The sequence below is a fragment of the Piliocolobus tephrosceles genome, chromosome 8 (assembly GCF_002776525.5).
Source record: "Piliocolobus tephrosceles isolate RC106 chromosome 8, ASM277652v3, whole genome shotgun sequence".
Lineage (NCBI taxonomy): Eukaryota > Metazoa > Chordata > Mammalia > Primates > Cercopithecidae > Piliocolobus > Piliocolobus tephrosceles.
Window position 1 is genome coordinate 82,917,248 of NC_045441.1, and position 23,644 is coordinate 82,940,891.

The 23,644-nt window shown below is 34.2% G+C and overlaps 1 protein-coding gene across 1 annotated transcript in view; it reads right to left on the minus strand.

Annotated features, from left to right (window-relative positions):
- The window catches only part of ZNF804B (zinc finger protein 804B), a 581,346-nt gene that overhangs the window by 7,019 nt on the left and 550,683 nt on the right, over positions 1-23,644 (minus strand). The window contains exon 3 of the mRNA XM_023226713.2: positions 4,001-4,131. Coding sequence (XP_023082481.2) covers positions 4,001-4,131 — 131 coding nt within the window. The remainder of the gene's footprint in view (positions 1-4,000; positions 4,132-23,644) is intronic.

Consider the following 23,644-nt stretch of genomic DNA (forward strand, 5'->3'; position numbering starts at 1 on the left):
CAGTAACTCTTTCATAATAGAAAGTTCTTATCCATCACATTAATCTCCTTTTTTTGAGTCATCTTTTTATGTTCATGAGGCATATTTAATAAAATGAATAGTGAGGGGCATTCTAAGATGGCATATAAGTTACTGAATGTTTCTTTCAAGCACAAAAGTAAATAAGGAGTGTAGAGACTTTATTACAACATTATTGGTCTTTTAAAATGCCTCCAGCCTGCAGATAGAAGGAAGTGATCCAGAAACATCTGCAGCATTCAACTTTGCCTTGGTACCAAAGAGATTATTTCCCATATTTGTAGCCACCATTTGGATTAAGTAGGAATTATACTTCTGGATTAAGTTAACCTTCTCCAGAAGCTTCAATCAATCTGACATTATCACCTGTATGAAACTCATACAGGTTGAAATTATTCCACAAGTCTAGTGTATGGATACTATTGTTCTTCCTTTCCCAATTCCATTATGCAGTGATTTTAGTATTTATTATACCATGTTATATATATTATATATATCCTTTTCTTAATAATAATTTTGCTGATCATCCTGACACTATTTTATTCATTTTCTTGCTTTACGCTAATCTAAATGTTCTTTTCTGTACTGCTGTTTTATTTTACCATTTAGCTCTCTAATGTGCCAGCTTCTTCCTTTTACATTCCTTTAAATATTTTAAAATTTCTTTGCTCTTATTGTTTTTGTAATATACTGTTCTCTAGCTTCTTGTCCTTAATTCTAGTTCTCATTTTGCAATTTAAATTGCATTTACAATTATAGGTTTTTCACAAGTTTTAACATTTTGTCCTTATTGTCAATCTTTGATACTTCTTACTTTTATTCTTTAAACTTTTTATCTTGTTGCTTTATAAACTTTAATTTGCTTTTTCTTAAATCAAAGTTATTCTTATTATTTTGGAAAACCCTGTTTTTATATTTGTGGGGTTGTAAATTCTACTATTTTAATACAGGTTTATGTATTATAACATTATTATAGCTTTAACTTTTTCCAGATTTATTCAGATATAACTGGAAAATAAAAATTGTATATATTCAAGGTACACAATGTGATCGTTTGATGTATGCATACAAATTAATTTGTACATCTATCATACACGTAGTTACCATTTTGTGTGAGATAAGGACACCAGATTCACTCTCTTGGCAAATTTCAAGTAAACAATACAGTATTATTAGCGAAGATAATCATGCTCTACATTAGACCCTCAAAACTTATTCATCTTACATCTGAAAGTTTATAAACTTTGAACAATACCTTCAAATTTGTCCCACCAGCCAGCCCCTGGAAACCACATTTGCATTCTCAATGAAGCTTCAATTTTTATAGTTTTCTCCACATTTAATGTTTCCCTCACTTCTCTGGAACTTTCTTTAGTTTTTAAAATATTTTCTTACTTATATTAAAATAATGGTTAATAAAATGTCTGTAGAGTTTGGCTTTTAATTCTTATTGATGGATTATCCATTCAAATTGTTCTCCAAAAATTCTAATACTCTGCAGCTTAACAAATGCACAATTTTATTCTCTCCTGTTCAAAAAGCATCCTTTCCAAACAGCAAAACATATCAAAACAACATGATTTTTTAAAATGGTGTCATTTTTTAATGTTCCATTTTCCAGCTCTTATATGAAAAACTGCATAAATATAAGAGCTAGATAATGTGGAACATTAAAAAATGACACCGTTTAAAGAATTCATAGTCTCAGAATCAATGGCCCTAAAATTTTTAAATTTTGGAAAAATTGTAATATTAAGATGTACTTAAACTTATATATATAAGAAGTTCATATACAGAGAGTGACTATCCCCTCATCCCCATATAATAACTGATATTGCTCAGGAAACAGGTTGGCTGGAACTAGTTAAGAGACGGTCAAATTTGATGACCCTTTATAAGATCTATTACTATTTTTTTTTGCCATCATTTTACGTACTACCAGTAAATTCACCTTTCTTCTCCCAAAGGGTCATGGAAGAATTTTGTTACCTGGATCATACTATTCAGAAGCCCTCATTATGAGGAAAAAGGACAAAGAAAGATTATCTGGGAGAAGAGTAATGCCAATGTTTTTTTCTTTTTCTTTTATTTTTAACTTTCACTTGTCAATTCACCTACCAAAATAAAGTATTTGTCAAGTGACTTTCCTTCAGCCATGAGGCTGTTTAAGCAGAGAGAGCAATTGGCTAAGAGGCAGGTGATGGATAGTAGAAGATAAAAAAATATTTTTCTAGTTTTACGCTCTATACCTAGAAAGCTGAACACTTGTCTTTTCCCTAACAATATGGGCACATTATGACCCAGAGAGCTTGCCTATTTTATCAAATCACCAAAAGGAGTGGTTAGGTTTGTGATTGTTTAGTAAATAAGGCTTACAGAGGGACAGCTGAAACTTAATAGAGTGGACTTTTTTATTTGGAAGAAACTTAATGGGTAGCTCTGGCAAACTTAAGACTTCTAAACAAACCATCATCATCATCACCATCATTATCATCATCACCATCACCATTACCACCGCCATCAGCAAGGCACCTCTGATGTTTTGTTATTTATGCCAGAGGAAAATATAGAATGGGTAAGTAGAAATGTAGAAGTGTGACAACTTTCATAATAACAAACAACCAAAATTATATTTATTAAGACTATTTAGATTTGCTGTTGTGGCCTTAAAGGACCCATCTAAAGATGTCTATCTATGGTCGAACTTATACCATTTGTTATGATCTGACTTACTGCATCTCATCATTAATCACTCCAGAAACTGACTCTTTCCCTAGATTGTTTCCTGCATGCTGCCCTAACAACAATAGAACTTTTCCTTCTAAGCCCTATTTTGGCAAGGACTGTCTGAATTCTCAATGACAATGTTTGAACAACATATTGTAAGTCCCTCATTGTGTTGACTGTAGAAGGCTCAGTAGCAAATGTATATGTTGCTTATAGGGTTGTATAAGACCCCAGACCATGCATTTTTGTATTAACGTTACTTCTGACTACGTGTTGTACCTTTATTTTGTCTTCATACTAAACTTCTCATTTATTTTTAATACGATTTTTATGTATTTTCATAAATTAATTAGATTATTTTAAGAGTTACAAATACATAAATACATGCAAGTTGAATATTAATTGTATTTTTACTCATAATTGGTCCTACAAAAATAAGTGTTTCCTTAAAATTACCTTTTAAGTCTAATAATTTGTGGTAACTAATTGAGCTACTCACTCCTGTTTATTACATATTACTTTCCATTTAAGCAACAGGGGTTTAAATTCTGGCACAGAGGCATAAATTTCACAATTCACTAGGTTGCTGTCAAACACATTAATTAGCTACATTAGTGTTTTACATTATGATTCATATGCACACAAATCACAATCTGCAAATTTAATTGCATTCCAGGTAACAACTTTGAAACATCCAGTGGTTCCAAGCTTTTGTAAAACTGCTATTTTTCAGCTACAAAAATGTATTAGTATAAAGCTTGTTATATTATAATTATCAATTTAAATGGCACTGTGTGGTAAAGTTAACTGCATTAATTACATCTTGTTTGTCAGCCAGACAATGATCGTGTTATTTATACGCGACTCAGGTATGTACAGGGAAATGTTCAGAAGACGTATTTTCCACTCCCTAGGATGTATTGTTAATTATGGTTTTTAAAAGTATTATTACAAAATTTAGAACATATATTAAGAAGTGATATTAATCCATTTATTCAACTGGATAGAATAAATGCTACCGTATTTGAATCATTCTGGGATCATTTCATTATAGGGTACATTAAATTAACAATATTAGGAAAGAAAAATATCAAAGGCCAAAAGTAATTAATTTATATATGTTTAACTATATTTGCCCTTCAGACATATGTTAGTTAGTTATTATTTGTTTACATTGTTACAGTAGATTTGCCTTTAAAATTTCCCAATAGGTTGAAGAGAGTTTTGAACCATTCCAGACACCTTTAATTCTTACCATTCAGATTGCTGCCTTAACTCAGCCAGCTGATGGAGTCGTTTAAGTGCTTTTTCTTGTTTCTTCTCATCTTTCCATGACTTAGAAGCTACATTCCGAGCAAATTCCCTTTGCTTTAATTCTTTCAGTCTCTGTGGAAAAAGAAGAAAAACCAAAAAGGTACTATAAATAAATAATATATTCTTTTCCATCCACAAGGCTCCATATTATTCTTTATCCTAAGTGCAGAGGTGACTTTCTGGACAGAAAGAGTAAAAGTATCTTCTCCATTGTTGCTATTCTCTGCTCCAAGACACATTTAGCAGATAAATGTAGTTGTCAACCAGGTTATTTTTCCAAGCTTGTCACAGTCACTGCAAAAATGTGCTGCAAAGCTGGGCCCCAGGCCTTGCTGGTATCACTCTGGCTATGCAACTATAATAATCTGTGTGCCTATAAAAACACAAATGGGAAAATATGCAATATATGAATGAGTATGAAGGGAGGCAGGTTATGAGATGCATGTTCCTCCACCCACCTGCCCCTCACTTGTAAAATTGATTCTATTAAATACACTGGGTGGGATGAGCTTGTTTCAGGAAAGAGCATCTGTTACTGTGAAAGATTTAGTTCAAAGCTCTAAATGTGATTTTGAATTCTTTTTTTTTGGATGGAGATATTTATCAAATACATATTTCTATATTGTATCCAGGAAGACAGAAAAAAAAAATGAGTCAGGGATTTAAACTCAGAATAGAGGCATGGCCCTGCTTGACTTAAATTCACCCACCACTTATTTTAATTAATATTTTCTCTAAAACAATGGACTTACATGCAAGTAAGACCTCTTATTTAGAATCCACCACTAAGCACAGCTAATGATATTGAATGAACTGAGAAACAGCCAAAATCAAATGAACCTCTTGAAGTTTAGGGCTTAATCCTGAATTGGAAGTGTATTTAAAGATTATCCTCTTCACTCATACAAAGTGATTTTAAACAGTCTAAAATATGTATCTGTTGAAATTATTTTCATTTCCCATATTAAGTATAAGAAATGTTTCCCAGGTATGGAGAAAACTACATAGTTATCATGTGATAATACTGTAGCTGACTGTTACTCAGAGCAAGTGCCAAAACCTTTCATTAGCTTCATTCTTTAAAGGAAACATGCTCATGGTAGACAGTGGTCAGATAACTACATCTAAGCTAAGGATTTGAAGAAGAAGGCAGATCGGTCTTTCAAAGAGAGAATATTCTGAGCACAAAGAACAAGAACCTCACAGAATTAGAAATAGCTACAGGGAGAACAGTGGACTCAACCTGAATTCAATTTTTGACAAATACTTCAAATCCTTCTAAAAATAGAAAATTTCAAGAAATATAATTATGCTCTATATGTTATCAGTAAAAAAAAAAAGATCAATAGTTCTTTGGATATTATAAAGAAGAGATGATCTGAGCATTAAAGAGTGGATACCGTTGGTCAGAAGACAGGAAGAAAGGCTTATGAAATCCTTATTGCTACGTACCCTGCTACTCACTTCCTCAGATCCTATGTACTTGAAAGCCTAGTTTGTTTGTTTGTTTTTTTTTTATTATACTTTAAGTTCTAGGGTACATGTGCATAACGTGCAGGTTTGTTACATATGTATACTTGTGCCATGTTGGTGTGCTGCACCCATCAACTCGTCAGCATCCATCAATTCGTCATTTATATCACGTATAACTCCCAATGCAATCCCTCCCCCCTCCCCCCTCCCCATGATAGGCCCCGGTGTGTGATGTTCCCCTTCCATCATCACACGCCATCAGAGAAATGCAAATCAAAACCACAATGAGATACCATCTCACACCAGTTAGAATGGCAATCATTAAAAAGTCAGGAAACAACAGGTGCTGGAGAGGATGTGGAGAAATAGGAACACTTTTACACTGTTGGTGGGATTGTAAACTAGTTCAACCATTATGGAAAAGAGTATGGCGATTCCTCAAGGATCTAGAACTAGATGTACCATATGACCCAGCCATCCCACTACTGGGTATATACCCAAAGGATTATAAATCATGCTGCTATAAAGACACATGCACACGTATGTTTATTGTGGCACTATTCACAATAGCAAAGACTTGGAATCAACCCAAATGTCCATCAGTGATAGACTGGATTAAGAAAAGGTGGCACATATACACCATGGAATACTATGCAGCCATAAAAAGGATGAGTTTGCATCCTTTGTAGGGACATGGATGCAGCTGGAAACCATCATTCTTAGCAAACTATCACAAGAACAGAAAACCAAACACCGCATGTTCTCACTCATAGGTGGGAACTGAACAATGAAGCCTAGTTCTTAGAATGAGGCCTTGTCTTACAAGCAAAGACCTTTTGGAAATTGTCCTACATGATTTAAGAACACACATAAACTATAGTTCAACTGTGTCAGAGAGAGAAAATTGCTATTTGGAAAAAAAAAAAAAGAGAGGGTTTTTTAATATTTTGTTAGTACTGAATATAAATACTCCATATTATATTTATTTAATATTAGGTATTATCAGCACACAAAACTTGTATAATGCAGAGGAGGAAATTGATTTATTTACTCACAGCAATTGACACTTGACTCATTTTTGGAATCATGTTTGAAAATTTGGGGTACCTCTGTTTCTTTTATTAGCCTTCTAGATTCCAGAACTATACTTTTATTTTTGAGTTATAGAAATGATTGAGAATTCTGTATTGTTTATCTAACAACAAATATTGTTAATTGCTACTATGTTAATCCTTATTCTTACTATGAAGTGTAAAAATATACAAATCAACATATCAATTTTTTTCCCTTCAAGGAAGACAGACAAGTGGTTACACTTCTTTAAGATAGAGTGGAATAGTAAAAGATTAATTGTGTTTAGGAAGTTTGCAAAGTTAAAATGTTTTTAAGGAACACAGAAAACTGGAAGAAGAGATTTTGTTTCAAGACATCTAGCCATAAATTTGGTTTAGTCAGTTCTGAGTGCTCAAGTTTAAGCAGAGAAAAAAACCCCAGATATCTGCCTCAAGTTTTCAGTGTACTGAACAATGCATCTGTGTGAGGAAACTATTCCAGTTTAGGGGAAAAAAATCATCTGAAAAAATGTAAGAAAAACAGTGTCTAGCATTCATAAAAGGCCAGGAATAGTGGTTATTTTCACTAACAAAACTGGAAAAAATAATAGGATATTGAATAGATAATTCAGAAAAGTCATGCTTCAGTAGAGAATATTTAGTCATAGATTGAGCACTACTTTGGAGTTGCTTAAAAAAGTCATAAAAGCAAGAAATAAAAGTATAAAACTGACTCTAAGTAACTTAACTGAATCATAGTACTAAACATTAGGATATGTATTGCAATACAAAAAAAAGAGAAAAATTAATATCTTGTATCCAATCAAATATTATCAGGATGTAATAGCAGTTGAAACTGGTCTGTAAGTTAAAGAAAAATATACTATAAACTCTACGGCAGCCATTAAAATGATAAAGTGTTTTAACTAGGAGGACAACAAAGGAGATAAAAGAACATCATTAAATGTACTCAGTGCAAGAAAATGTAAAAAAAAAAAAAAAAAGTAAGGTAGACTGGACAATTACAAAATAAATTGCAAGATAATAAATCAAATCTAAACATAATAATAATATTAAATGTAAATGGTCTAAACACCAAAATTAAAAGAGAGTATTCTTGGATAAAAATGTCAGTTCAACTCTGTTGACTACACAAACAAGTTTTTTTAAAAATGAGGACAAATGAGTTAAAAGAAAAGAATGTAAGAACATATATTATGTCAACACGAGTCAAAAGAAAGCTGGGGGGGCCATATCACTGTAAGACAGATTAGATCTCAGAGTAAAGATATTTTACCAGGAATAAGGAAGGTTTCTTCATAATGATAACGAAGCATTAAAATACACAAAGCAAAAATGGATACCTACCGCATGGAGGAAATAAATGGACAATTATTAAAGAATGTTTCAATGCCTTGCTATTAAACATCAACAAAATACTAATTGCAAATCCGATACTTATGGAAAATGTTACACCAAAGTGATTGTATCTCTTATAAAAGACCCTTCCAAAAGTGTATTTGTCTGATGAAAAGAGGACTATCAATCACCGGACAGATGGGGAGGATTTCTAAGAATCCAGAGGCCAAAATTTGCCAGCCTCATGTTTTGGCTTAGCCCAAATTTCTATTTTTCTCCCCTTGTTCTGACAAGAACTCATTTATTTCAGCCATGGCACATACAATGATTGTCAGTCACCTTCCTCCATTTAAAGAGAACATAATCCATTTGGGAAGAAAAATGTTCTTTGAGGGTGTGTAATTAATCAGCTCTTATTGAGAACAGACAGCACATGGCATACATATTTCAGAAAAAAGATGCTACTTTACACGTTTACAAATAATAATGGGAAAACAAATACGGTATTGTGCAAAGTAGGTGGTAAAGAGGGAATCCGCTTTATTACTGTACAATCTAGGTAATAAACAAAGAGGTAGCATAGGTAAGATTAGAACAATACCTTGCATTCTTATCCTTTAATGATAAAGGTAGATGGCCATAAAGTAAAGAAAACTAAGCAGCACAATTATGACACAAGTGTGTTGTATTATTATTAAATACATTTTTGCATCTATTAAAAAGGATCACATTATTAATTTCCCTTTATGTAGTGAATAACTTCTATTTGTTTTATTGTGTTAAACTTCACATTCATAGGATGAATATTGCTTGTTTTTTATATTAACATTTTGAAATATTGATGGATTTGATTTTCTAACATTCATTATGAATTTTGCATCTATGTTCACGTGTGATATTGGCCTGTATTATCTTTCAAAGTCCTTGTGTCATTCCAGTGTGGTTTTAGTCAATTCAGATTGCAATAACAGAATACCATAGACTGGGTGGCTTAACTAACAAACATTGAATTCTAACAGTTCTGAAAACTGGGAAGTTCAAGATCAAGGTGCCTGCAGACAGATCCAGTGTCTAGTTATAAAATTCTTCCTGGTTTGTAGATGGCCATCTTCTTGTTATAGCCTCACATGGCCTAGGCCAGAGAGAAGAGGCAAGCTCTCTTGTCTTATTTGTAAGGGCACTAATTCCACTCATGGAGGCTGCACCCTCTTGTCCAGTCACCTCCCAAAGAGTCTACTTACTTCCTAATGCTATTATATTGGGGGTTGAGGGAACATAAACTTAAGTCTATAAGTACCATCGTAACAATGGCCTCATAAAATTAGTTGGAGAATGTTTTATCCTCTATTTTCTAAAAGATTGTGCATAAAATTAATATTACATATTCCCTAAATACTAGAGTCACCACTGAAGCTACGTTTTCCTGGAGTATTTTTTTCTGGTTGTTGTTGGAACTTGTTAAATCATGAATTCAGTTTATGCAAGATACATAAGACAAAACAGAATTTTTATTCTTTTTTGAGTGAGTTTTGGTAATTGGTTTCTTTCAAGATTGTTTTGAATTTTATTTAAATTAGCTTTTTTAAAGTCAAAACATTGTTCCAAATATTTTCTTTCTATTATTTTGATATTTGAAGCATCTAATGTAATGTTACCTCATTTAAGCCTGATATTGGCAATTTGTGTATTCTATATTATTCACCAGTCTTCCGAGTGATTATTGATTTTATTAGTATTTTAAAGGAGCCAGATATTATTTAGTAGTATGCTTTCAATAACATGTAAATATTCATACATTTTCTAGATATCTTATTGTTACCAATTTCTAATTTAATAATACTTTGGTCAGAGAATATATTCTGCATGATGTCAGGTCTTAGACAGTTACATAAATGTTTGTAAGATAGTTGTAGAAATGTTTATAATGACTCAGCCTATGGTCTATCTTGGCAAATATACCATGTGCACTTGAAAGCAGAAAATATTTATTCTATTTGCTGTATTTCAAATTCTATAAATATCATTATGTCAAGTGGTTAACAGTTTTGTTTAAATCATGTATTACCTTATGGAAATTTTTGCCTACTTCTTTTATCAATTACTAGTGAAAAGATGTAAAATTCTGCACTTATATTTTGTGATTGGTCCATAGTTCCCTTTGTTTCTGTCAGTCTTTACTATGTGTTTTGGGGAACTTTCTTATCAGATGCATACATATTCAAGGATTTAGAATTGCTATATCTTGTTATTCAGTTAACTTTTTATAACTATGAAATATCCAACTTGTCATTTCAAAATACTCTTTCCTTTGAAATTCACTTTGTCTAATATTAGTACTGTCATATCTCTTTTCTTAGCATTGACATGATATATCATTTTTTATTCATTTAATTTAAAATAGATTGTGTCTTTAAAGTGTATTTATTTTAAAAGCCATTTATTTGGATCTTGTGTTTTTATTCATTCAGGACTTTTTTCCTTTTAATTGAGCCATTTACATTATTTACAGTTAATGTAATTATTTCAATGTTTGTATTTGTGTATACTATCTGTATACTTAAAATACCATCTTGTATACTTGGTGAATCTGCTCTTTTCTCTCTTTTCTATATGCTTTTGAGTGGATCAAACATTTGTAGAATTATATTTTACCTTTTCTATTGATTAGTTATGTCTACCTATGTTACTTTCATAGTTGCACTAGACATTAAAATATGCATCATAAAATTATTACAGTTTATGTTAAAATTCTATAATATGATCCACTTAAAATGATATTAATGTATATTTTCAACTAATACTCTTCAATATGTCATGTTTTGGTGTCACATACTTCATTTCAGTATAATGGTAAACTATTTCTTATTATTTTACTTGATACATTCAAAAATCATATGTTAATAATACTTTTATATTTACTCTGTCTTGTTTTATTTCTACATTTCTGTATGACTTCTTCATCTTACCGACTTTTTAAGAAACATATGTTTTGGATATGTATTTCTAGTTTCTTTTTAAATTGAAGCACTTTAAAAACATCATTTAGTTGCATGCTTTTTCTGAAATGTCTGCTATCTTCTTATTATTGCTCTATTGTATGTAAAGTTTCTTTTTTATCCCCTTGGTTGGATTAAATATTTTCTCCTTATTTTTCATAAGTTGACTATGATGTACCTTGGCATGTTTTTCATTGTATCTGTCCTTTTAAAGATACTCTGAGCTTCTGGAATCTGTAGTATTGTATCTTTTATTAATTTTGGTAAATCCTCAAAATAGTATCTTTTCAATTTTTTTCTACCTCATGCTGTCTTATCCTCCTTGCACTCCAATAGTGTATATGCTAAATGAGTTTATATTGTGCTAAATATCACAAGTGCACCATTACAGTTTTTTTGCCACTGACTTTTTTGTGTGTGTTTTTATTTAGTTAAGTTATAAGCATGGATTCAAGTTCATTGATTATTTCCTCTTCTATATCCAATCAGCAATAAGACTATCAGAAAAATTTTTTATCTTTGAAACCATGTTTTTAGTTTCCAGCATTTTTTATTCTTTTTTATAGTGCTACTTTAAAACTTTTTCATTTTTAATGATTATCATTACTTTTTCCAATAAATCCTTTAACATGTTATTATTTGTTAAAGTTTCTGATAATTCCAACATCTAGGCCATTGGTTTTTATTTATTTATTCATTTATTTATACTTTAAGTTCTGGGGTACATGTGCAGAATGTGTAGTTTTGTTACACAGATATACACATGCTATGGTAGTTTGCTGCACACATCAACCCATCACCTACATTAGGTATTTCTCTAATGCTCCCTCCCCTAGACCCCCACCCCATTTCTGAATCTAGTTGTATTGAGTATTATACCTCTCGATGATGAGTAATATTTCCTTGACTTATATGTGCCAAATAATTTTTAATCAAATACTGAACATTGTTTGTAGATGAACAATATAGATTAATGTATAAAATATTTATACCCACAAACAGACGTGCTTCTTTTTCTGTGAGCCCTCAAGTACGAGTGTTGGGCAAACCCAGTCTCTAGTTGAGCTGCATTTGGTCTTTGTTGCTTTATTTAAATTCAGTCTCCACAGCCTTCAAGTACCTTATTTGCATATAGACACTATCTTATCATTAGTCCTGTACCCCAATACTTCAGCTAGCCCCGTGTGCCTGCACCACAGAAGGACTTTCTATCAGTATTCTTCTTCTATCTCAGAAGTACATTGCTATTGCGTAGTACTTGCTAAAAGGCCTAGAGTGTGTGTCTGTGAGAAGTTTTGTTTCAATGCATATGTTTTCACGCTTAAACAGGCTCTGTGCACCTGTGACATGGGCACAGGAGTAGAGCTCTATCTTTCTCAGTGCTCTTGTCTACCAGTGGCAGGCAGCTACCTCTTGCTACTCTGTGCAGTTCCCTGTGTGGGAGGGGTTTTCAGTTGCCCATAAGGTTTTTGGATGAGGGTTTTTGAGTTTTTGGTTTTACAATGCCAATATTAATCATAAAACATTTATTATTGATAGTGAATAGTGTGAATATAACAGTATTTATGGTAAAGGAGAAGTTGTGTAATCCAAAATTCCCTTAATTTTGTACATTAATTAATTAATTATATAGTTTTGAGATGGAGTCTTGCTCTGTCACCCAGACTGGAATGCAGTGGCACCATCTCAGCTCACTGAAACCTCTGCCTCTGGGTTCAAGCAATTCTCCTGCCTCAGTCTCCCAGGTAGCTGGGATTACAGGTGCTCGCCACCATACCCGGTTAATTTTTGTATTTTCAGTAGACACAGGGTTTCACCATGTTGGCTAGGTTGGTCTCAAACTCCTGACCTCAGGTGATCTGCCCACCTTGACCTCTCAAAGTGCTGGGATTATAGGTGTGAGCCATCGCGCTTGGCCAAAATTGCCTTTATATGGACAAAAATGCCTTGTTTGACTTGTAATCATAAATACTATTCCATTAAAAAGGTACATCTTTTCTCCTTTTTATCTTTTTGCTTGCATGATCACTATTAGAAGTTAAAATGAGATAGCTCTTACATCATCAAAGGAAAAAAGCAAAAGAGAAAAAATCAACATGTCACAGTCCAGACAATTCCACATAGCACTGTTGCCCCAATACTGTTTGCCTCCTCTTCTTTCCTTCCTATTAGCTCCCGTCACCCAAACTCCAAATTTGTTAGAATATAGGTTCACCAAATGATGGAGCTTAGTTACAAGAGAAATAATTTATAATCAGTAGAAGTTAAATTAAAAATACAAAAATGTGGAGAGAGCTGTCCTTCTCTTCTAATCACCATAAATGAGGTTTACTAATATTGAAGAGTGTTCTTTGATGACTGATCCCTGATCTAGGTCTTGGCTTTTTAAATTGTTTCTGATTAAGATGTGATATAATTCTGTTGAATCTGCTACATAGTACTTTTTGATGCTCTTCTCTTCAAATAGGTTATTTTCTTACTAGGAAAAAAATATGTTGCATCCCTTGAATTAATGTTGAAGAAGTTTTGCATGCTCTAAAAGTTCATTTTATCTTTCCTTCAAAATCTTGCTCTGGCTATACTGGTTGGCCAGAGCAGAGCAGCTGAGAGTTTCATGGGTGTCCTGATGATAATACGGGAGAATTGTAGCATATGGATCAGTACAGACTGGATGATACTTATGTACTTGAACTTTCCTGCCACCTCTTCAGCAGCTTTCTAATTATGTTGAGTGGTGACCTTGCAGAACTCTAAGCTCCTTTCCTCTAGTCTAGCCAGCTGCTCTTTGCAAAATGTGTCTTGTTTCTTTATCACTCCATCTGTCTTTTCCAGCTTCTTAGCCAGGTGCTTTGTCTTAAAATGTTCCTCCTTACTTGATAGCCTCTCTCATAGAATAGCTCTAGTTAACTGCTCATTGGGAGTAACCCTCATTTAGTCCAGTTCTTTGCTTCACATTTAGTCATATTGGGTGCAGGCTTATATACATTTACACCCGAGAGGAAATCACTCTCAACTTTTCTGCTCTTTTCCCAGAAGCATACACTTCTTCCTAGTCATTGCAGACTTTACACCATGAGCATGTTTTCCACCCCTCCACTTAGTAACAGATGACTTCTGCCTCACGGTCAATGTATAATCCAGATGATAGGCAGGAGATAACCTTTGTCTTCTCTGTACAAGTTCTGGAATGTAAATAGAATTCTTGTCCCTCCCATAGTGGCCAATGACCTCCTACCTCACTCTCAGGCAGAATCTAAATCACAAGAAGACTTCTTTTGGCTTTTTTGTTTCAGCCTTAGTTTTAGTCTCTGTGTACCTGTGCCCTGGAGTTGGGCTTTCTCAATAGTCCTGACCTCTCTCCATTGTAGGTAAAATATCTCTGTACTTGCTGCTAGGCTGAAAGTAAAGGGAGTGTTTGCTGGCCCCTCTTTAAGTGACAAAAGATCTTTGCCTTTAAACTCATGTGGAATCCAGAATATGGGAGGGTTTTCCTTGCTTTTCCTGTTTCACCCTCAAACTTAGGCAAACTTCTCCTGTTAACAGTACAAAGGGTCTTTTTCATGCCTCTGTGCTTCTCAGAATCTTCATGAGCTCTCTTCCAAGTAAAGACCACATAAAAGAGTGGGTTGTGTGGATGAGTGCAGACTTGCCTGTGGAAGGATTTCTTCTCAACTAGTCCATGATGGGCCGTTCATTTCATTAGTTTACATTGCAACCTCAGCTTTCTGATGGTCTTCATAAAATTTAGGTTTTGTAGAACACCTAGCGTGTTCTTGTTGTGATGGGAGGTGATCTTTTGTTGTGATTTTCCATAACCTAAGTGGAAAACTCAGCTTACATATCTTAATTTTCCTTCCTTTTTCTGCGCTTGTGGCTTTTCCCTTCATTTTTGAATCTCCCAAAAAAGTGTGTACTGGCTTGTGGTCCAAGGATTGGGGACCCCAGGTATATATTATGATAAAGGGAACCCTTTTACATTGGTCCACAAAATTTATAGTTTGACATTTTCTGATTAGATTCTGTCAACACTGTGACTTAAATGCCAGGATGATGAAGGTTAGAGATAGCAGTACATTTAGGGAAATTGAAAAGGGGAAAATTCTACTAGAATTTTATTAGGGTTCAAGTATGCTGCCTCATAATGTTAGGAAGAAGGCAGTTTCATTTTTATATTTCCCTTCAACATGTTAATCTTGCTAACCCATATCCAGAATCACCTTTGTTACACAGAGATCCACTGATTAAGAACATCTTAATGGGCATGAAGACCAACAGAATTAATATTAAGTCACATGCTTAGTTTTGTTTGGAAAATATTTTAATATTTGTTGGTGATACTTACACACATACACACACACACACATACAAACACACACACACAATTGTACAGAGGTATTTCTTATTTTCTGGTTCCATATAATTCCACAATGCAGATAATAAATACAAGTTAGCCAGTTCTAAGAGGAATTTTAGTGTTTTCACAAGACAAAGAAATTATCATTGTATAGCACAAATTTTTACCAATGATGATCAGGCCCCAGTTAATTTCCCAAATTGATAAAATTCTGCTATTGCAGGATCAATTGGTAAGTCTTCTGACTTTAGATAACTTGACATGATCAGTTGTGTGTATGTGTTTGTGTGTGTGTGTATTTAGAGCCATGTGTCTATTCAGATACTTTTTTAGCAGTGACTCATTTAAAAGGATGATGAGACTGTTTTCACTATCAAGATGACAAAACTCCATCAGAGCTAAATTTGCTGTTAAAATCAATAAAATCAATGTATATAATATAAAAATCAATAATATAAAATAAGCACAAAACTAAAACAATGCTATATTTAATTACTACCTTCTCTTCTTGGATGTATCAATATTTTAAAAAGAAAAGCTTACTAACTTCAGATTCCTAAACTGCTTAGCATCTATAATCAAATACAGAGGTATAATTCATAATCATTTATAAACTTTTTCAAAAATTACTAGAACAATAATCACTTGCTTACCTTGATATGGTTTGGATCTGTGTCAACCCAAATCTCATGTTAAACTATAATCCCCAGTGGTGGAGCTGGGGCCTGGTGTGAAGTGATTGCATTATGAGGGCAGTTCCTCATGAATGGCTTAGAACCATCAACTTGGTGCTGTCCTCATGATAGTGAGTGAGTTCTCATGAGACATGATTGCATAAAAGTATGTAGCACCTCCACCCCTCTCCTTGCTCTCGCTCTCACCATGTGACATGCCTGCTCCCCATTTGTCTTCTACAATGATTGTCAGTTTCCTGAGGCTGCCCCAGAAGCCAAGCTGATGCCAGCATCAGTAGGAACTTGGTGAACAGGTTAGAGCAGTTAAGAGCTTGAAGTTTTCTGGAAGTGGAAGTGAGGAAGACAGACAGCAGCAACTAACAATAGGGAGAATAAAACAAAGTATTTCCAGAGTTATTTGGACAGGAGACAAGACACTGTAAGTATTAAGAAAAGTATCCCAAATCAGGTAGATCCGAGTTCATATTTTGTTTCTGTCACTTACTAACTTTGAGACTCTTGCAAAGTTACTCAGTTTTCTCTAGATTTAGTTACACATTTGTAACTTAGCAAACTACCAGTATCTACCTTGTGGAATTATTGGGATTATTATTTAAGTGTGGAAATGTAAATGGTTTAGCATAGCACCTGATATATAGCAAATGCTCAGTATGTATGAACTATAATCATGTTAAAATATAAGGAATGGTCAGATTTTGTGGAACTTTGTGAAGCAGGATGTGCAAAGAATGCTCGATTCAACCAGCAGTGGGATTCCATTGGGAGTATTTAATTCATGTTCTTATTGAAAGCAGACTGTTTGAGGGGCTTTCATCTGGACAGTATGACCGGTAGGTGTAGTTTTCTTTTGCAAAGGAGAAGTTGAAAAAAAGGAAGCATGTTGGGCATACTTCTACCTTGTCACACTTCAGATTTGAGCCTAAGAATTTAAGGTTGTCAGTTGTCTATCATCAATTTTATATAAGAAATGGTCTTTCTTGTCTTACATAATTCATTTTTTTAATCCAAACATCTATAATTTCCATAAATTGAAGATTATATGTCACTGTTGAGTAAAATTATAAAATTTGAATTAAAATGTGATTTGTTGTCCGGATTTTCTTTGATAAATTTTATTTGAATTGTGCTGTTGGGTATTAATACCATACAAAATTGATATTAATCAGAGAAGAGGGAAAAACTGGATTTCTTATATTTCCTAGAGGGAAGTAGGGAAAAACAGGTATGTAAAGTAAAAGACATGTCTAAACATCTAATTCACATCCTTGGATATTTTAAAGGGACTTAAAGAGAAATGACAAAGCAAATAGGTTTCATAGTTCTAGAGAGTAGTTACCTTCCATAACATCTACCCAGATGAAAAACAATGCAATAAAGGACAGTTGCAGAGGTCAAGGAAAAGAAAGGGAAGGTGGTCTTCACATAGCCTCTCCACTTTTCACAACACATTTGATTTTCTCTCAGCAAGAGGTAAACTAAAACTTATAGAAACATATTTGTAAAAATACATTGATGAAGTATTTGCAATTTAATTTTCTTCTTGAGTTCATGTTAAAAACACAAACTAAACAATCTTTATTTCCCTACCTGCCAGCAAGAATGCTTTGCATATGTATTGCAAGCAGAATTCAGCTGTGAATATATAAGTGAAGAATCAAATTGATCAGGCCAGTCAGTCTCTATGTGTTAGGAATAGTAATATTCTCAATATCATTGCTTACCAGTCCAAACATGCATGTAAACATCTGCATATCCCAGTAACCACGTTCTTTCAACTTCACTGAAGCAGAACGTGCATGTGAAGTGAATTCACTCAAGTGTGTCTACTTTTTTCTCTTTTAAATAGAATAACTCCTTCCATCTCTGCACTTTTCATCTATAGATCCCAGGATAATTTCCATGTGTTAATGTTTTTCTTTACTTCAGAGTAAAACCCCAAGGCAAAAGGTCAAAATTATTAACCTAATTTTAAAGATGAAGAAACAAACACATAGAAGGTTAAGTGACTTGATCCACACCAAATGAGAGACCAGAAAAAAGACTGGGACTTGAAAACAGAATATCTCATCTTCCTAAGAGTAAGGAAAAATAAGCAGAGTTTATGCCGAATCCTGGACATTTATAACAGTGTCATTTTGTGGATTTAAAAGTCTAACCTGTTCCAAAATACTGCTCATTGTTTGAAAATGTTTTTATCAAATGATTTGGAAGACATTTACAGATCACTGACAATAATCTAGAACAGGATAAGTTGTAATTTGAATAATCCTACAATCAAAATAAAAGAATTAAATTCTATTAAAAAGTCTACTATTTCCCAGATGAATTCTCATGATTAAAATGGGACTTTCTTTATTTTCTGCTTCTTTGAATATAATCTCTTTTTTTTTCCTTTTCTTTTCTTGATAAGGTGTTGCTATGTTACCCAGGCTGGCCTCAGGCAATCATCCTTCTTCAGCCTTCCTAGTAGCTAGGACTACAGGCATGCATCACAGCACCTAGCTGCATTCCATTATTTTTTATGTGTTCTGGTTGCAATACAAACACATACTGAAATGGGCTAAAATATTTTTAAAAGATCTCCCATGTTAGAAGCTACAGTTTGGGCTACTAACCAGGAAGAGTTTCCTAACATTGCTGGAATAAATGCATCCAAGCATACTTTCTCTGATGTGACTCTTGCTTTAAGGACCAATTGTGCCACAAGCAAGCTAAAACAATGAGTGAGAAGAAATTACTCTGGGTGTGAACACCGTAATCCTCTTCCTTGGAACTGTTGAGTTAAATTGGTTATAATAATTCCTGGAGGATTCTTTCGGCATGTGCTAGAATATGAATTGCTGAATGCTATGTTTAATTGCTGATGGTCAGCCTTTTCTGCTTGGACAATCAGGACATAAAGATTCCTTGTCAGAATTTAACTGGCTGAGCCCAATGTTCTGCAGAGATACAGCCAGGCCTACCGATACCGCTGTTGGTTTACATATTAGTTTGAGGATATTTCTAGATTTTATGACAAGCTGAAAATGTGGTGTGTGAAAGAGAAAAAATTATTTATAACTCAGGGTGGACTAGGGTCACCTCCCTGGCTGAGGGAGTGGCATATGGTAAGGTGTTGAAGGTATGTGCCCCAGGCAAGCCACACCATTCCTTTTCAAGGCCAAGGATCATCTGACAAATTCTCAAATGGCAAATGGGTAGTTCTAGTGTCCCACTACATCTGAGACATTACCCAGATCCTCTCATATTTTAGCTATTATGGCCAAGATCCAAGTCAGCTGTGGTACAAAGCATGGACTTTTATCTGGTTTTAATTACAAGGTTTATTTAATTTCTACCCATGGCATATCCAATGTTAAACTTTGTAGTGCCATTGTAACCCATATTATATCAGACATGAATATAACCAATACTATATCAATGTAAATATCTCCATTGATTACTGTTCTGAAATGCATTCCTAAGAAGTGCCTTGGTGATGAGTAAGAGGATAACTGCTTTTCCAACTGAGTTAGTAGTAGTAGTCACAGGACTTTTAATTGCTATGTTTACAGCATGATAAGAACATACATGTGATAGTGCAACAATATTAATTCCCATGAAGTATCTACAGAGAGTGTGTTCAGGTTTGGAAATATCCAGCATTTCTGTAATGAACAAATAAAAATTCAGTAATGAAAGATTATGTCTTGAGTAAATATTTGATTAGACTAATATTTACTAATCAGGCTTCAGAAGAAATAATTTGGCATTCCATCACAGTCTATACCATGGAGAATAAATTCAATGTGAGAAAAAAAGGAAAGATTCCAGAACAGAAAAATTCAGACACTTTCTCATGCAACGGCGTTTCAAACTTATCACCATTTCTTTGAGATGAAGTGGAGAGTGATTGAATGTTACGTATATTCTCTAGAGTCTAGTATATAATCCATCTTATAAATTCCTTACAGTTAATATTTGAAAAGTATTAGTCATTTTAACAAAGTATTCAAATACATTTCTCAGATCTCTGACTATCAGATATACTTCCAAGCATTAGAATGTAGAGTTAAGAGAATCAGTAAGGATATTTTTCTGTGTGAGATTCATTTCTACCACTATTGCTTCAAGTCATGTGTGGACAAGACCAAGGTCTTAAGGGAATCTTTATTTATGTATTTGTAAAGATAAGGAGAATTAATCATGCTTCTTGTGGGAAAGAAACGCATTTGTACTAGGCCCCGACAATTAAAAAAAAAAATCTTAAGAGAATCCTTTGGCAAACTTCTGCCCTCCCAGATTGTGTGGTTCCTGACATGAAGCCATCTTTATCTGGCAGGCTGTTATCTGCTCTGCTGCAATCTTTCCCTGCTGTGCAACTTCTTCATGGTCACATCCTCTCTGCTCAGTTCATAAAAAGAACTTGACCTACTGCACTCTGACCTAGCTATCTAGCTGTTTTCTTAAGAGCAATGTCTTGTATTTCAGTATCTTGTACAACCTAACATTATATTGATTTTTAAGAGCTTTTTCAATTTCTACTTCATCCTCCCACTCTTTTATACTCTAGTTTAGGGTCAGCGATGCCTGCTGCTGAGAATATTGCAGACAGAAGTATTTCGTTTGAGCATACCTGCAAAGTATGAGCACCTGTGCACAGGGAAAGGGTTTTTGAAATTTCCTTAATTTCCTACCTAAATGTTCTGAAATAGAACTCTCTTTGAAAAAATAACTATTAAAATAGAAGCAGGAAGAGAAACATGAAATTAGACTGTGGTGTAAAATTGAATTTTGTATCATCTAAAGATAGTATTGAGTTGACCTCTACGTATCAGAATCTTGGCTTCAGTAGCTTAATCAAATCAGGTTTCTTTTACTCCTAACCAAGAATCTATATTCAATCACACCATGATACTTACACCTCCTCAAGGGAGTCCACAGCTCAGTCTCCTCCCCGTTATCAGTTTCCTCCAACTTAAACATGTGGCTTTATCCTCAAGGTCACAATATGCCTGAGAAATGTCAAGCATCAGAAGTGCATTCCATGAAGGCAGAAAGAAGGGCTCAGAGCAAAAGCTGACTCTTATTTTTTCTGCCTTAAAAACAACAGCTTTTGAAAGTCAACCTGAGTAGACTTCCACTCCTACACCATTTGTTAGAAGAACTTCACATGCTATTGACATTTAAGTAAGAAATGTGAGACATCCAGGTTTTTAGCTAGCTATATGGCCATCCCTCAAAACAAATCTGGGTTTTGTCCCTGAGGAGAGAGAGTGGAATGGACATTGATTAAGTGACCAGCAGCGTCTGCCCTACTAAAATTATTAAATGTTGCCAAAAGGAAGGGTTACAGTTAGTCAGTTAGTGTTCAACCAAGCATTCTGCTTCTTTTTTTTTTTTCCTTTTTTTTTTTTTTTTTTTTTTTGAGATGGGGGCTCACTCTGTCGCCTGGGCTGGAGTGCAGTGGTGCGATCTCGGTTCACTGCAACCTCTCCCTCCAGGGTTCAAGAGATTCTTCTGCCTCAGCCTCCAGAGCAGCTGGGACTACAGGTGTGCGCCACCACACCCGACCAATTTTCGTATTTGTAGTAGAGACGGGGTTTCACCATATTGGCCAGGCTGGTCTCCACTCCTGACCTTGTGATCCGCCTGCCTCGGCCTCCCAAAGTGCTGGGATTACAGGCATGCGTCACCACGCCCGGCCTCTGCATACTCCCTCTTTCAAATCTAAAACTCCTCTCCACATGCTTTAAGTCATTAAGCTGCCAAATAAAATATAGAGAAGTTTCTAGATCATTTTACTCCAAATCTTTAATTACAAATTATAGTTCTCACTATGCAGCCATAAAAATAAATGAAATCATGTCCTTTGCAGCAACATGGATGCAGCTGGAGGCCCTCATCCTAAGTGAATTAACACAGAAACGAAAGCCAAATGCCACATGTTCTGTTCTCACTTATAAGCAGGAGCTAAACATTGGGTAGGCACGGGCACAGAGCTGGGAACAATAGACACTGGGGATTCCAAAAGGGGGAAGGAAGGGAGTGGGGCAAGGGTTAAATAACTACTTATCAGGTACTACATTCACTACTAGGATGACAGGATCATTAGAAGCCCAAACCACAGCATCAGGTAATATACTCATGTAGCAAACCTGCACATGTACCCCTGATACTAAAATAAAAGTTAAAAAAAAAAATAAAATTACTAATTCTCTCAAAAAAGTTTTGAGATTAGTTTCTTCTTAGGCATGTTGTGTTACAGGTAGGAGTCAGCAAACTAAGACCCATGGGCCAAATCTGACCTTCAGCCTGCTTTTGTAAATAAATATAAAAACAGTCACTTCTACTTTTTTACCTAAGGCTGCTTTCAGACTGTATTGGCAGAGTTGATTCCTTGCCACAGGAACTGTATGAGCTGCAAAACCAAAAATATTTACTATCTGAGCCTTTCCAAGATGTTTGCCAACACTGGGTAGAGAAACGCCCCTGTTCTTGTTAGTTCAGGATGAGGGAAGTGGTTAGTTCCACATTTGTATACCTCATGGGATAATTTTCCTGAGAGTGATATCCATGTGAATGGAAAAGTAGAAAAGCAGATGGTGGTAAAAGAAAGAGGGAATTATATTTGGAGGAAAGTATCAGTATTATTTAACTGATAGTGATATATTTGAGTCTCTAGAATGCAGAAATACCAGTGCATATAGGGAATAACTTAGAATTCCTATTAGGATGTTGACTTAGCCTTTATATTCCCAACTTCCTTCAGGAGTCTAACTGAATCAAATTTGACTTTGTTATCAAAACAAGCCCTGAATATTCTGACTGAATAGGATCTCACAGAACTATTATACGCACAACTAATTTTCAGAACTCAAAAGAATGAATCATCTCTTATTTCATGCATTTCAGCATTTCACTAGTATTGCTCACAGAAAACAGCATGAGGCAGTTGAGACATTCATGGTCTTTTCTAATGCCTTGCTTATTTTTGCATGAAGGTACTACAGAGCAAAGAAATAAGGAAAATATAGTTTTGTCAAGAATGTTCAAATATTCCAAGAGTAAGGAGCACTGTATTTGAAAAATACTCAAAAGACTCACTTTTTTTCTTGCAAGTGAAACTGATCAGAAGTCTTTTAAAAATACTTTCATTGTGTTTTTGTTTTTCAAAAGTATAACTCTATTTATTAAGCACATTTGGGAAACTCATGTCATATGTCTCATTACTAATAGCAAGAACCTTGGAATCTAAGGTTTTAGTTGAGTATATACTTGAGGAAAAAAGGTGATTAGGCAATGCTCTGCAAGCATCTTTTCCTTTAAATGAACTCTTGAGTTATCTATGTTCCTAAATAAACTGGGTTGTATCTTTAGAGTGGAATTTCTTTTTAAATTTCTCATTTTCTGAACTATAAAAACAAATGTTTCTATAAGTTTATATTAGTTATTTTCTCAATAATTTAGTGCCTCATGTAAAGGCAAATAACTTGACTAGAAATGTATTGTTTTTAAAATTAAAATTATTTGAATAAAACTTTATCTACATATATAGCTATTATTGCTCAAAAATAAGATTTTATATACTGTTTCTTTTAGTCAATACAAAAACCTCTTGAAAAGATACTCTAAATGAATGAATTGCTTAGAATAAAATATATAATTTAAGTGGCA